General features: G+C 41.9%; 1 protein-coding gene across 1 annotated transcript in view; it reads left to right on the top strand.

The window, feature by feature from the left end:
• The window catches only part of SLC2A13 (solute carrier family 2 member 13), a 189998-nt gene that overhangs the window by 44641 nt on the left and 133002 nt on the right, over positions 1-12355 (top strand). The window contains exons 2-3 of the mRNA XM_084811010.1: positions 1879-2038; positions 3946-4154. Of these exons, the coding sequence (XP_084667136.1) occupies positions 1879-2038; positions 3946-4154 (369 nt within the window). The remainder of the gene's footprint in view (positions 1-1878; positions 2039-3945; positions 4155-12355) is intronic.

Here is a 12355-nt window from a genome sequence, read left to right as displayed (position 1 = left end):
TTCTTCCTGGTCTTTAAAGCTGCTGCCCTGTGCTGCTGCTATTTGCTGCTAGTAACTGGTTGCTGGTATCTCTGGAGAGGGCAGGTCTTCATATGCTCCTCCATGATCTCCAAGTGCACTGCTAAGTGCACACTTGGCGTGACACCGAGGCGCATGCTGAGGCGCTGCCTCTGGCAGCCTTACCTTAAGCACCTGTTTGGCAGGGACAGAAACAGGCTCAGGATCCACCTGGTGCAGCTGGTCCTCTTCCAAGCTTTAGATGGATATGTGATTATAGTAGTGTAAATAGTTTTGGAGGTGGTAAGGATTACTTTAAGTATGAGGTGTGCTTTGGGACACAAGTTAGAAAAAACACAATATAAAAAATATAGCCATATAAACCAGTTAGTTTACTTTTTAAAAACATTTCTTCAGCAATATGGTAAGAGGCCAGCTCTTAAATTTAGTTTCATGAAGGAAGTGCTTTATAGGCCTGTTGGTTATTTATTTGACTATTAGAGGAAATATAACAGCATATTGCACCTCAGGCTGATATTGGTCTGAGGAGGTTTTTTGGTTCCTCCCCCTCCTCCGTCCCCTTTACAGACTACTAGAAATGTCAGTTGATAACATATATTGGCACTTATTTTGTACAGCTGAATGGCAGAATATACATGCTAATGGGGATTTCACCTGTTCATTGCTTTTTTATCTGCTGTTTGTTGTCTTTGTTCTATTCTATATTCAGTTGTATTATGCTTGTTTCCTTGATGCTAGTGTGAAAGGTGGGATACAAGTCTAACCGAAAGAAATCTTAAATCTGCAATCCGCACCTTCAGCATTCATTTGCTTACCTTATTGACCTCATTGAAGCGTTTCAACTTGCAGTACAATTTTCCATTTATATTCACATGATTTAAAAATTATTTTTCTACTTTTATAACTCCTTATCTCTTTCCAATATGTTGTCAAGCTGAGTATTTATTAAGGCTGTGCAGGGATCCGATCTGACTTGGAAGACACTTCACGCCTTCTGAGGTGGACCCAATCCAGCTCGGGCAGATTCTGGAGGCTTCCGACCCACCTCGGCCCTGACCCCGAAGTGGGTTCCCTCCCAACGCCCCCACGCAACCCCCCAGCTCCTTACCTGGGCCACCGCCTCCTCTGCCGCCGCTGCCTTCTCTGTTGCGCTGCCTGCTGCTGCTGTCTTTGCCACTGCAGCATCCAGGAAGAAGAGTCGCCAGGCATCTAGGCCTCAGGAGATGGTGGTGGCAGTGGGCAGTGGCAAACTTCTCCTGCTTTTGCCGCTGCTGCTGCCATCTAATCAGGCCTAGATGTCCGGTGACTCTTCTTGCAGGGAATCGCCATTTTTAAAATGGGAATTTCCTGGAACTTCCAGGAGGTTGCCATTTTAAAAACAGCGACTCCCTGCAAGAAGAGTTACTGCGTGTCCAGGCCACAGGAGGCGGCGTGGCGGTGGCAGAGGTGGCGTGGCGGCAGAGCTGGTGGTGGCGAGGAGAAGGCAGCTCAGGTAAGGACCTGGAGGCGCTGGGGGGGCTGGGCCAGGGGCTGAAGTGCATCGAGCCCCCGACCTGCTCTGGGCCGCTTTGTGTCCCCTCCACTTCGCCTCGGAGGGGGCACAAAGTGGCCCGAAGCAGCCCTCTTCGACTCGGGGTTTGAGCCTTGGGCTGAAGCGGTGCACAGCCCTAGTATTTATAAATAGCACCAGGAGTTCTTTGTTTGATTAAATATTTTGAGGGTATTGCTAAAAGGCTTTCTCCTCTATGGATGTTTGAACATCATAATTGTAGATGACATTGATTCTGTTGACGATGTCCTATATTGTTATTTTTAAGGACAGGTCCATTTTGATGACTGATTTTAATTGTTTTCTTGTAGGTGTTGCTTCTATGACAGTTCCAGTATACATTGCAGAAGTTGCTCCACCCCACCTAAGAGGCAGATTAGTTACTATAAATACACTCTTCATCACAGGAGGACAGTTCTTTGCAAGCGTTATAGATGGAGCCTTCAGTTATCTTCCAAAGGATGGATGGAGGTTGGTGTGAATTTTTTGAAGTCAAAATGAAGCTGCAGTAACACACATCTCTTTTTATAGATATATAATACACACACACACACAAATTATTTTCTTAGCAATGTCCTTTGTACTCCTAAATGTGAAATTCTGCTGTCCTCTACGAATAGGCATTAAAAGGAGGAAAGCCTCCAAAGGTATTGGAGACCTCCCCTAAATGTGTTGCGTTTAAAAATGCAACCTATACATCATTTTAGACACTTATTTAATTCTTCTTCTTTACATGTTTAGAATCTTTCTTCCTTTTTGTGAAATTGGCTCTCAATAGCAGTAGTAACACTTGTGGAAATTCAATTTCGATATGGATTGAATCAAGAAGATACGAATTTTGTCTTTTAATGTTATACATCAGAGTATGGAAGGTGTGTAGCAAATGCAGCCATGATACATGTTAGCTTCCTTGGGGACCTATGCTTTCCTTTTTATAGTACTTAAATATTTGAAGTCTTTCTTTAACCAAAATAACCAAGTTAACAACCTAAAATGTTTTTTTTTTTAAGATCAATTTTGAATAAACTATTTATTTGTTAGATTTGTATGTTGCCCAACTGGCAAATGCCCTCAGGGCGGTTTACATTCATAAAACCAAATCAAACAAGAAATACATACACACAATAACCAAACAAAAAAATACAAGATCAAAAATATCAAAATAATACAATATTAAACATTAAAAACATTTAAAAATATTAAAAACATTATGTACTATCTGTAATCTAGAAAACCACTAAATTTATTTTAAAATGGCTCTTTATGTGCACACACATTGCCTTTGATTCCTTCATGCTTATTTTGTTTGCACCATTCGGGGCTGTTGGTGAGGAGAAACTGTTTATGCTCTGGATAATTGGATTATATGTGCATTGCTGATTAGAGCATGTGGCCAAATGAAGAGCAGAATAGCTTTCCAAGTAGCAATCTTTGGGATTTTAGAAGCAGGGAAGATTTTTGTGGCCTATTTTACTTTCCTCCATGCATAAATTTCAATCCCTGATGACCCAAAATGTATTCTACAAGGGAAATGCTCTTATAGAGCAAATAGATATGATGTAAGATTTCCAACTTGCATGGGGATATTCCAGTAACCGGAGAACTGTAAGCACTTTCAGCACCAATTCCGCTCAATGAGTCAGTAGCATCACAATTAGGCTAGGATAGACTTCCTGAGCTGCTTTCTGCAGGGAATGGTTAAGACAGTTTAGTCATTTTGTTGAGTATGTGGGGTGCTTTATTTTTCAAAATCAGAACTGCAGTAAAGGAATTGCCTGATCAGTGCTTGAATTATGGCAGAGTAGAGAGAGCCCAGTTCCTTTGCTGTTCTTAGAAGGTAATAGGGAAGTCATACATGGTTTGACTAAAATTGGGGAATCGGGAAGTTTGGATTTCATTAAGTGCTTCCCCTGGCTCCCCCCCCCCCAATTAAAGGAAATGTGCTTGATGAAGGGTTGCCTTCAGTTGCTTCTAGCTGTGGGCAATCCAGCAATAAAATCTCAAGTCAACTGGATGCGTTTCGCAGTTGGTGAACACCATGCTAAGAGGCGAGTGCTTTCTAATGGTCTGAAATCAGGCTGGATCATGTGTATTCTATATCTTGGCTCAATCTGGGCTAACTTTATGATACCAACATAACTGATCTGCAAAGAGCAAAATATTAACATTATGTCTGTAAGGAACATCTGAAAATATATTTAAAATTTCTTTAAATTGGCTGCTGCAGAAATCTTGGGATATAAATTGTGCTACCTCCATCTGCTTATTTAGAAAACTATGAAATGGGATCAGAAATAGGCTAAGGCCTTAAATCTTTGCTGTCTTCTGTGAAAATAACCTTGATAAATCTGCATTAAAGAGATTTGTGTTTTTTCTAGGTATATGCTGGGCCTCTCAGCAATTCCAGCCGTTGTACAGTTTCTTGGCTTCCTCTTTCTTCCTGAAAGTCCCCGTTGGCTTATACAGAAAGGGCAGACTCAAAAAGCACGTAGAATTTTATCTCGGATGCGGGGAAATCAAACAATAGATGAAGAATATGATAGTATTAAGAATAACATAGAAGAAGAAGAAAAAGAAGTTGGTGCAGGTAGGCTGAATTTCTGTTGCTTTATTTGTATATTTACAAATGTGTAATTGGGCTGTGACAGTGTAGCAGCATTTTAAAAGGTTGCTTTAACTTATAGTTAAATTAAAAGATAAGACACCAAAATTGCCTCTTAAAAACAGCTATTTCCTCAGTTCTGTGTATGTTTACTCAGATGTAAATCTTAGTGTGATAAATTGAGCTTATTTCTAAGAAGGTTTCTTCATGTCAATGGAAGGAGACAGAAGGAGAAGCCAATTGTGGCTTACCCGGATTTTTCAAGGAGCCGGCTTTGCTCTGCGCGGGGCTCCACAAGCAAGTGTATCTCGCTAGTAAAAGTTGCTTCACAGAACATACTTCCGGGTTGGGGGGTGGGGTTGGAGTGAACATAATCTGATAGGCAGGGGCTGCTCAATAAGAGAGGCTCCCTCCCTCGAGGCTTTCTCCCCTTTCACCTTCGATAAAATCCCAGGTTTCCTCATGTGTCGCTACATAAATCAGTCTCCTCCTCTCTCTGTCTCCCCCAGCCCCCAGCATTATATACTCCATTAAAGAACAATTACTGAAGAAACACAGTGTTCTCCTTCCCCTGAAACTGACAATGCTGGGAACAATCTCCTTCTCTCTCCACTCCCGCCCCACAGTGTTATTTACTCCCATAAAGAACAATCACTAATGGAACACAATGTTCTCTCTCACCTGATCTGCTGATGCTGCGATCAATCGAAGCTTTGACATTAAGGTTCCTAAATGCGTTATTTCGATTCATGGGACTCTAGTAACTTCAGGAGTGCACATTTTGGGGACAAGCCTCATTGACCACAATGGGAGTTACTTCTGAGTAGGCACACATGTGTTTGTGCTGGGAAAGTCAGAAGGGAAACAAAGGGATGGGGGAACCAGCCCCCTTTTTAACCCCACACTGGGCAGGATCTGGTGATCGAAGGTGGAAAAGGTTACTTCTGATTGGCAATAAATCAAACAACAGAGATTCGCAGCTTTGGGAAAGTGCTTTACTGCCTTTAGGGAGTTAGTGCTTTAAAATCTGCTATTTCAGTTGAGGGGGATCTCTGTAAATGCTGGTGTGCACATTCAGGGGACAAGCCTCATTGACCACAGTGGGAGTAACTTCTGAGTAGACACTAATTGGTTTGTGCTGGGAGACACAGGGATGGGAAACACCCCTTGACCAGGGTCATGGTGAAAGGCACACCCCTTGGCAGGGCTAGCATACCCGAGGTAAATACGGGGGTTGGGGCACACAACAACTATATCATGGAGAACCCTACTTAAGGAAAAGAATTGGACTTTTAGCAGTCTCAGGAAATCTGGTTTTTCTGTGATAAGCTCCGGGGTGGCTGTTGGATGGCCATGAGATCATATATATGCCTAACTACTTCCAGACGCAGCCAGCTCAGAGTAAATTGTTCATGGAGAAACCCCCAAGGTTAAGTGTCCATAGGATTGATTATTCAGAAAAAAAGTTGGTAGGGGAGTGTTTTAAGATGAGCAATATATTGCAGCGGTAATGTGGGGCAGGAAATTTGTTATGAATGCTGCTTGCCCTTCATTAGAAAGATACATGTTTTTACCATGCCTCTGCTCCCTAAACAAGCCAATAGATGGCTCCTTCTGTCCAGCTTGCCCTTTCCCTCCCCGCTACTGTAAGCTCCCCTCCTCTGGGTGTCAAGGCTCAGGGCCAATAAAAACAAAATTTTCACTTTTGGGTGGGTGGGAAGATGATTAATCAGAAACCATATTTTGATCAACTTTGCATAATTTGATTGATTGGTTTGATTAACTGATTAATGTTGCAGCCCTAGTAAATATCAATGCTTGAGAAACCTCTCTTCAGATAACATATTACAGTATATTTTACATATTTTTCTTACATAGATGATGGAACTGAGTAGTTGTTTGAAAGTCACAGAAAATTAATTCTATGTGGATATATAAAGTGTGTGTTACATATATATATATATATATATATATATATATATATTTATATACACCCCAACATGTGCTGAAACACACATTAAACACACTTTGGCAGTAAACTAATACCAATGCTAAGGAACAAAAACTTAAAATGTTTTAGCAAAACAAAAAAATGGAATCCTATTTACAGCCTCCAGCTTTATTTTTTAAAATCCTTCTAAATTACAAAAAACAATAACCATTTTTGGTTGAGCTGACTCTTAGAGGGCTTAATAACTTTTCTTAGCTGATCCAGAAAGGCAAACTGTGACACTAGGGGCAAACTCCCACTCTCCTCCCGACCTCAAGGTTGGGAGTAGGGTGGTGTTCATCTCTGTCGTGCTGAACTTTGGAAGGACTTGGGACGTTTCTGAAGCTCAGCAGAACTGCAGGGGAAAGCCCTCTTTACTTCAGCTCTTGGCTTGTCTCTGTTTCACTTACCTTCACGCTTGCCAGAGGGGGAAGGATGCTTGTCATGGTGGTTGCTTGTTCATAACCCTGTGGATTCCTGCAGACAAACTTACATAAGTCCGTGCAAGCATTCCCAATGGTTAAATCAAACCAAACACCTTGCTTTGCTTGGCTCATAAGATCTTAATGGTGCCGGTGATACCTTGGTATCTAGGCAGTGTAAGTGTATATGGTAAATACTACCAGAAACTAAGGTTAGCTTATACTTTATTGTATATGCCTTTACAGCATGCTTTGTGCCAGTTCTTGGAACCTTGCTCTGTATAATATGATTAAATTGTCATTAGAATTGCTAATGAGGTTCAAATATTGTTAGTTTAAGCAGGGAAAGCCTGATTCTTCTTTCTTGGCAAGATCAAACATTTTAAATGATTTAAGGCACAATTCTAGGCATGCTTAGAGAGAAAAAATTCCATCAGCTCCCAGCATTCCTCAGCCAGCCATGATTAGCTTATTTTTAATCTGATACAAACAAGAAAATGCAGAATGACTCAATGGTAATATAAAATACCAATGGCAGGGAAATGGAAGCGGTAGCTTTATGTTGTAGGTGCTGTGAGTCAGTCTAGCTACATGCCTGATATACATACTGGATGGCAGTTCCTTCTAGAAGGAGCAACATTGGACTTGTTTTATCCTTAGAAAGGCTGATGTTATTCCAATTGGCTGTGCATTATATAAAACTGGGAAAGGCACGTTTAGGAGCACCTGTCCTCCTCCTGTAATAATGTCAAAGAATCCTTTAAATTCTATCCATGCTACCTACTGCTCGTTTAGACCATTAATTGGCTCAGATTTATAGCTTTCATTAATTTAAAAAAAGCAAGTCTCTAGGTATTGCATGACTAAAGATACAAGGCAAAATGTGAAAGCTGTATTCTGCCCAGTAATTTTGAGAGAAACAAGTTGGTTACCCACAAACACAATTCATGGAGAAAAATCAAATCTAACAAAAAGGTTTAACTTAACTAACTGTGTTTATTGAAACATTCAAAGTGTTACATCTTTTATCTTTACAAAAATTCCTTAAATACAATATTCTTGGGTGTAAGCTCCAGGTTGGCCACTATAACATCCTTGTTCTGGTCCATCGATGCCTTGAATCTTGAGGTTTGCCAAGGAGCACACACGACTCATGACATTATAGAGTTGTCCATGGCAGAAGACAGGTGAAGGCAGATAGATGCCAACTTGGTTTGCCTGGCTGCAACATGCACCATGCCAGGACTGCATACAGCCTCACCATGAAAGTGCAGCAAAGGATAAACCTAAGGATTGCCATGACTCTCCATATAGGAGAACTTGTGGCACTGTGCACCTTTAGGATATACTACCAGACAACGATCAGCCAGAGGAAATCCATCTGAGGTTACAAACACAGCAGCAATTTCAGAGACATGGGGAACATTACAGCGCCCAGAGTGAGCCATGGTGTTTGGCATTCTGTAGTCATGATGGAAGCACAATGATACGTCCACTGGTGCACGTCCAGCAGCAAGTGCGGCAGTGTTCTTGTGCTCAAGGATTTCACTGACATGCTAGTACACTAATGAGTACTAATGCACTAATGAGTATTAGTGCATTAATATCAGTGCACTAATATTATTAGTATTAGTGCACTAATTAGTATTAGTGCACTAATTAGTATTAGTATTAGTGCACTATTATTAGTGCACTAATGTATTAGTATTAGTATTAGTGCACTATTAGTATTAGTATTAGTGCACTAATGAGCACTAATGAGTATGGGTTAATAATAAGTAGGAGGTTAGTGAGTGATTCCAGCAAGGTGCGGTTCAATGTGCTGTTCTCTGCTTGCTCGAGGTGAGCCGTTGGTGTCAAGAATATACAGCTAGCCATAGCTCAGAGTCTCATCCGACTGCAAAGTGCACAGCAGACGGTGAACTGAGTCTTGCACCTTGAACAAGAACAGACTGGAACCTTGCAGCTGTGCCATCTTGGGTGGTGTGGAGAAGGAAGCAAAGCCTCGGGCACTGTTGTACTTGCAAATGTCCTTCAGGAATTGTTTGTCAAGAGCGAAGGTATCAGTGAAAATGTTGCGGATGAAGTCCGGAACTATGAGTAGTGGTAGTGAAACCTTTTCGCCATGGCAGCAAAGAGTTGATGATTCGCCATTGAAAAGCAAGGCATCGCAGTGTTCAGAAACCTTGACACGGTTGCTGATCTCAAACCTGTCTATTGGTTGCAGGATGCATGCTTTCTTCTCCCCATCATGCATAGTAGGTGGGATAGGAAGCACATGAGGCCTAGGGCTACTCCCAGGTTCTCTATGGATCTTGAGCAATGTCTGAGCAGGCCCACCGTGCTTTCTGAGGAGTCTTTAATTTGCAGTTATGTTTGTGTCCTGCATATGCTAGTGAACACTGTGTAACTTCTCACAGACATAAATATGTACAGTATTTCTTGAATTTTCAGCATAGCCTGGAGTATGAACAGTTTCAGCAATATGCTAAACAATTATTTTTTCAGTTAAAAAAAAGATTGCTTCTAAATACTGGAAACAAAGCTCAAGTTATATTGTTTCGGTTGTTTTTGCAACTTCAGTGATTACGGCTAAATTGGAGTATCTTCTAACAGTTTTTCATATTAGCAAATTATCTGTTCTAAGAGAAAAGGATTTGGAGTGTTAACCTTTGTTAAAACCAAATTAGTTGTGATGACATTAATAAATTCCAATATCGTTGTTTATTCGGTCAGTCGCTTCCGACTCTTGGTGACTTCGTGGACCAGCCCACGTCAGAGCTTCCTGTTGGCCGTCGCCACCCCCAGCTCCCCCAAGGTCAAGTCTGTCACCTCCAGAATATCATCCATCCATCTTGCCCTTGGTCAGCCCCTCTTCCTTTTGCCTTCCACTTTCCCTAGCATCAGCATCTTCTCCAGGGTCTCCTGTCTTCTCATGATGTGGCCAAAGTACTTCAGTTTTGCCTTTAATATCTTTCCCTCAAGTGAGCAGTCTGGCTTTATTTCCTGGAGTATGGACTGGTTTGATCTTCTTGCAGTCCAAGGCACTCTCAGAATTTTCCTCCAGCACCACAGTTCAAAAGCATCTATCTTCCTTCGCTCAGCCTTCCTTATGGTCCAGCTTTCGCAGCCATAGGTTACTACGGGGAATACCATTGCTTGAACTATGCAGACCTTTGTTGTCAGTGTGATGTCTCTGCTCTTCACTATTTTATCAAGATTTGTCATTGCTGTCCTCCCAAGAAGCAAACGTCTTCTGATTTCCTGGCTGCAGTCAGCATCTGCAGTAATCTTTGCGCCTAGAAAGACAAAGTCTGTCACTGCCTCCACGTTTTCTCCCTCTATTTGCCAGTGATCAATCCAGCTGGTTGCCATAATCTTGGTTTTTCTGAGGTTTAACTGCAACCCAGCTTTTGCACTTTCTTCTTTCACCTTCATCATGAGGTTCCTCAGCTCCTCCTCGCTTTCAGGCATCAAAGTGGTATCATCTGCGTATCTGAGATTGTTAATGTTTCTTCCTGCGATCTTAACTCCAGCCTTGGCTTCATCAAGCCCAGCACGTCACATGATGTGTTCTGCGTACAGGTTGAATAGGTAGGGTGAGAGTATACAGCCCTGCCGTACTCCTTTCCCAATCTTAAACCAGTCCGTTGACCCGTGGTCTGTTCTTACCGTTGCTACTTGGTCGTTATACAGATTCCTCAGGAGGCAGCCAAGATGACTTGGTATCCCCATACCCCCAAGAACTTGCCACAATTTGTGATGATCCACACAGTCAAAGGCTTTAGAATAGTCAATAAAACAGAAATATATGTTTTTCTGAAACTCCCTGGCTTTCTCCATTATCCAGCGGATATTGGCAATTTGGTCTCTAGTTCCTCTGCCTTTTCTAAACCCAGCTTGTACATCTGGCAGTTCTTGTTCCATGAATTGCTGGAGTCTACCTTGCAAGATCTTGAGCATTACCTTACTGGCATGTGAAATAAGTGCCACTGTTCGATAGTTTGAACATTCTTTGGTGCTTCCCTTTTTTGGTATGGGGATATAAGTTGATTTTTTCCAATCTGTTGGCCATTCTTGTGTTTTCCAAATTTGCTGGCATATGGCATGCATCACCTTGACAGCATCATCTTGCAAGATTTTAAACAGTTCAGCTGGGATACCGTCATCTCCTGCTGCCTTGTTATTAGCAATGCTTCTTAAGGCCCATTCAACCTCACTCTTCAGGATGTCTGGCTCTAGCTCACTGACTACTCCGTCAAATCTATCCCCGATATTATTATCCTTCCTATACAGATCTTCCGTATATTCCTGCCACCTTTTCTTGATCTCTTCTGCTTCTGTTAGGTCCTTGCCATCTTTGTTTTTGATCATACCCATTTTTGCCTGGAATTTACCTCCGATGTTTCTAATTTTCTGGAAGAGGTCTCTTGTCCTTCCTATTCTGTTATCTTCTTCCGCTTCCGCGCATTGCTTGTTTAAAAATAATTCCTTATCTCTTCTGGCTAACCTCTGGAATTTTGCATTTAATTGGGCGTATCTCCCCCTATCACGGTTGCCTTTTGCTTTCCTTCTTTCTTGGGCTGCTTCCAGTGTCTCAGCAGACAGCCATCTTGCCTTCTTGTTTTTCTTTTTCTTTGGGATGTTTTTTGTTGCCGCCTCCTGAACAGTGTTGCGAACTTCTGTCCGTAGCTCTTCCGGGGCCCTATCTACTAAATCTAGTCCCTTAAATCTATTCTTCACCTCCATTGCATATTCATGAGGAGTATTCGTGAGCTCATATCGAACTGATCTGTGGGTCTTCCCTGTTCTCTTTAGTCTGATTCTAAATTGTGCAATAAGAAGTTCGTGATCTGAACGACAATCAGCTCTAGGTCTTATTTTTACCAACTGCATAGATGTCCGCCACTTTTGGCTACAAAGGATGTAGTCAATCTGATTTCGGTGTCGACCGTCTGGTGAAGTCCATGTATAAAGTCGTCTCTTAGGTTGTTGGAAGAGAGTGTTTGTTATGCACAGTGAGTTGTCTTGGCAAAATTCTATCAGCCTACGTCCTGCTTCATTTTGTTCTCCCAGACCATGCTTGCCTGTAATTCCAGGTGTCGTTTGACTACCCACCTTAGCATTCCAGTCTCCTGTAATGAAAATAACATCTTTTTTTGGCATACTATCCAGTAGGTGCTGCAGATCCTCATAGAACTGATCTACTTCTGCTTCTTCAGCATCTGTGGTTGGGGCGTATATTTGGATCACTGTGATGTTAAATGGCTTACCCTGAATTCGAATTGAGATCATTCTGTCATTTTTTGGATTGTATCCAAGCACTGCTTTAGCCACTTTATTATTAATTATGAAGGCTACTCCATTTCTTCTGTGGTGCTCTTGTCCACAGTAGTAGATCTGGTGGTCATTTGATGTGAAGTGGCCCATTCCAGTCCATTTCAGTTCACTGACACCCAAAATGTCTATATTTAATCTTGACATCTCCCCAATAACCACATCCAATTTGCCCTGGCTCATAGATCTTACATTCCAGGTTCCTATGGTGTGTTGATCTTTAGAACATCAGATTCGTCATTCACCACCAGCACCATCAGCTGCTAGCCGTCCTTTCGGCTTTGAGCTAGCTACGTCATCACATCTGGGGCTAGTTGAACTTATCCTCTGTTGCTCTCCAGTAGCATTGTGACCATCTTCCGACCTGGGAGTCCCATCTTCCGATGGTATACCGACATATCTCTGGTTGTACTGATCCATTTAATTTTCATGGCAAG

Source organism: Heloderma suspectum, chromosome 7 (genome assembly GCF_057233095.1).
Source record: "Heloderma suspectum isolate Gila_16-S chromosome 7, 16-S_ref, whole genome shotgun sequence".
Taxonomy (NCBI): Eukaryota; Metazoa; Chordata; class Lepidosauria; order Squamata; family Helodermatidae; genus Heloderma; species Heloderma suspectum.
The sequence above is the reverse complement of the archived record's forward strand: the minus strand, read 5'-3'. Positions and strand labels throughout refer to the sequence as shown.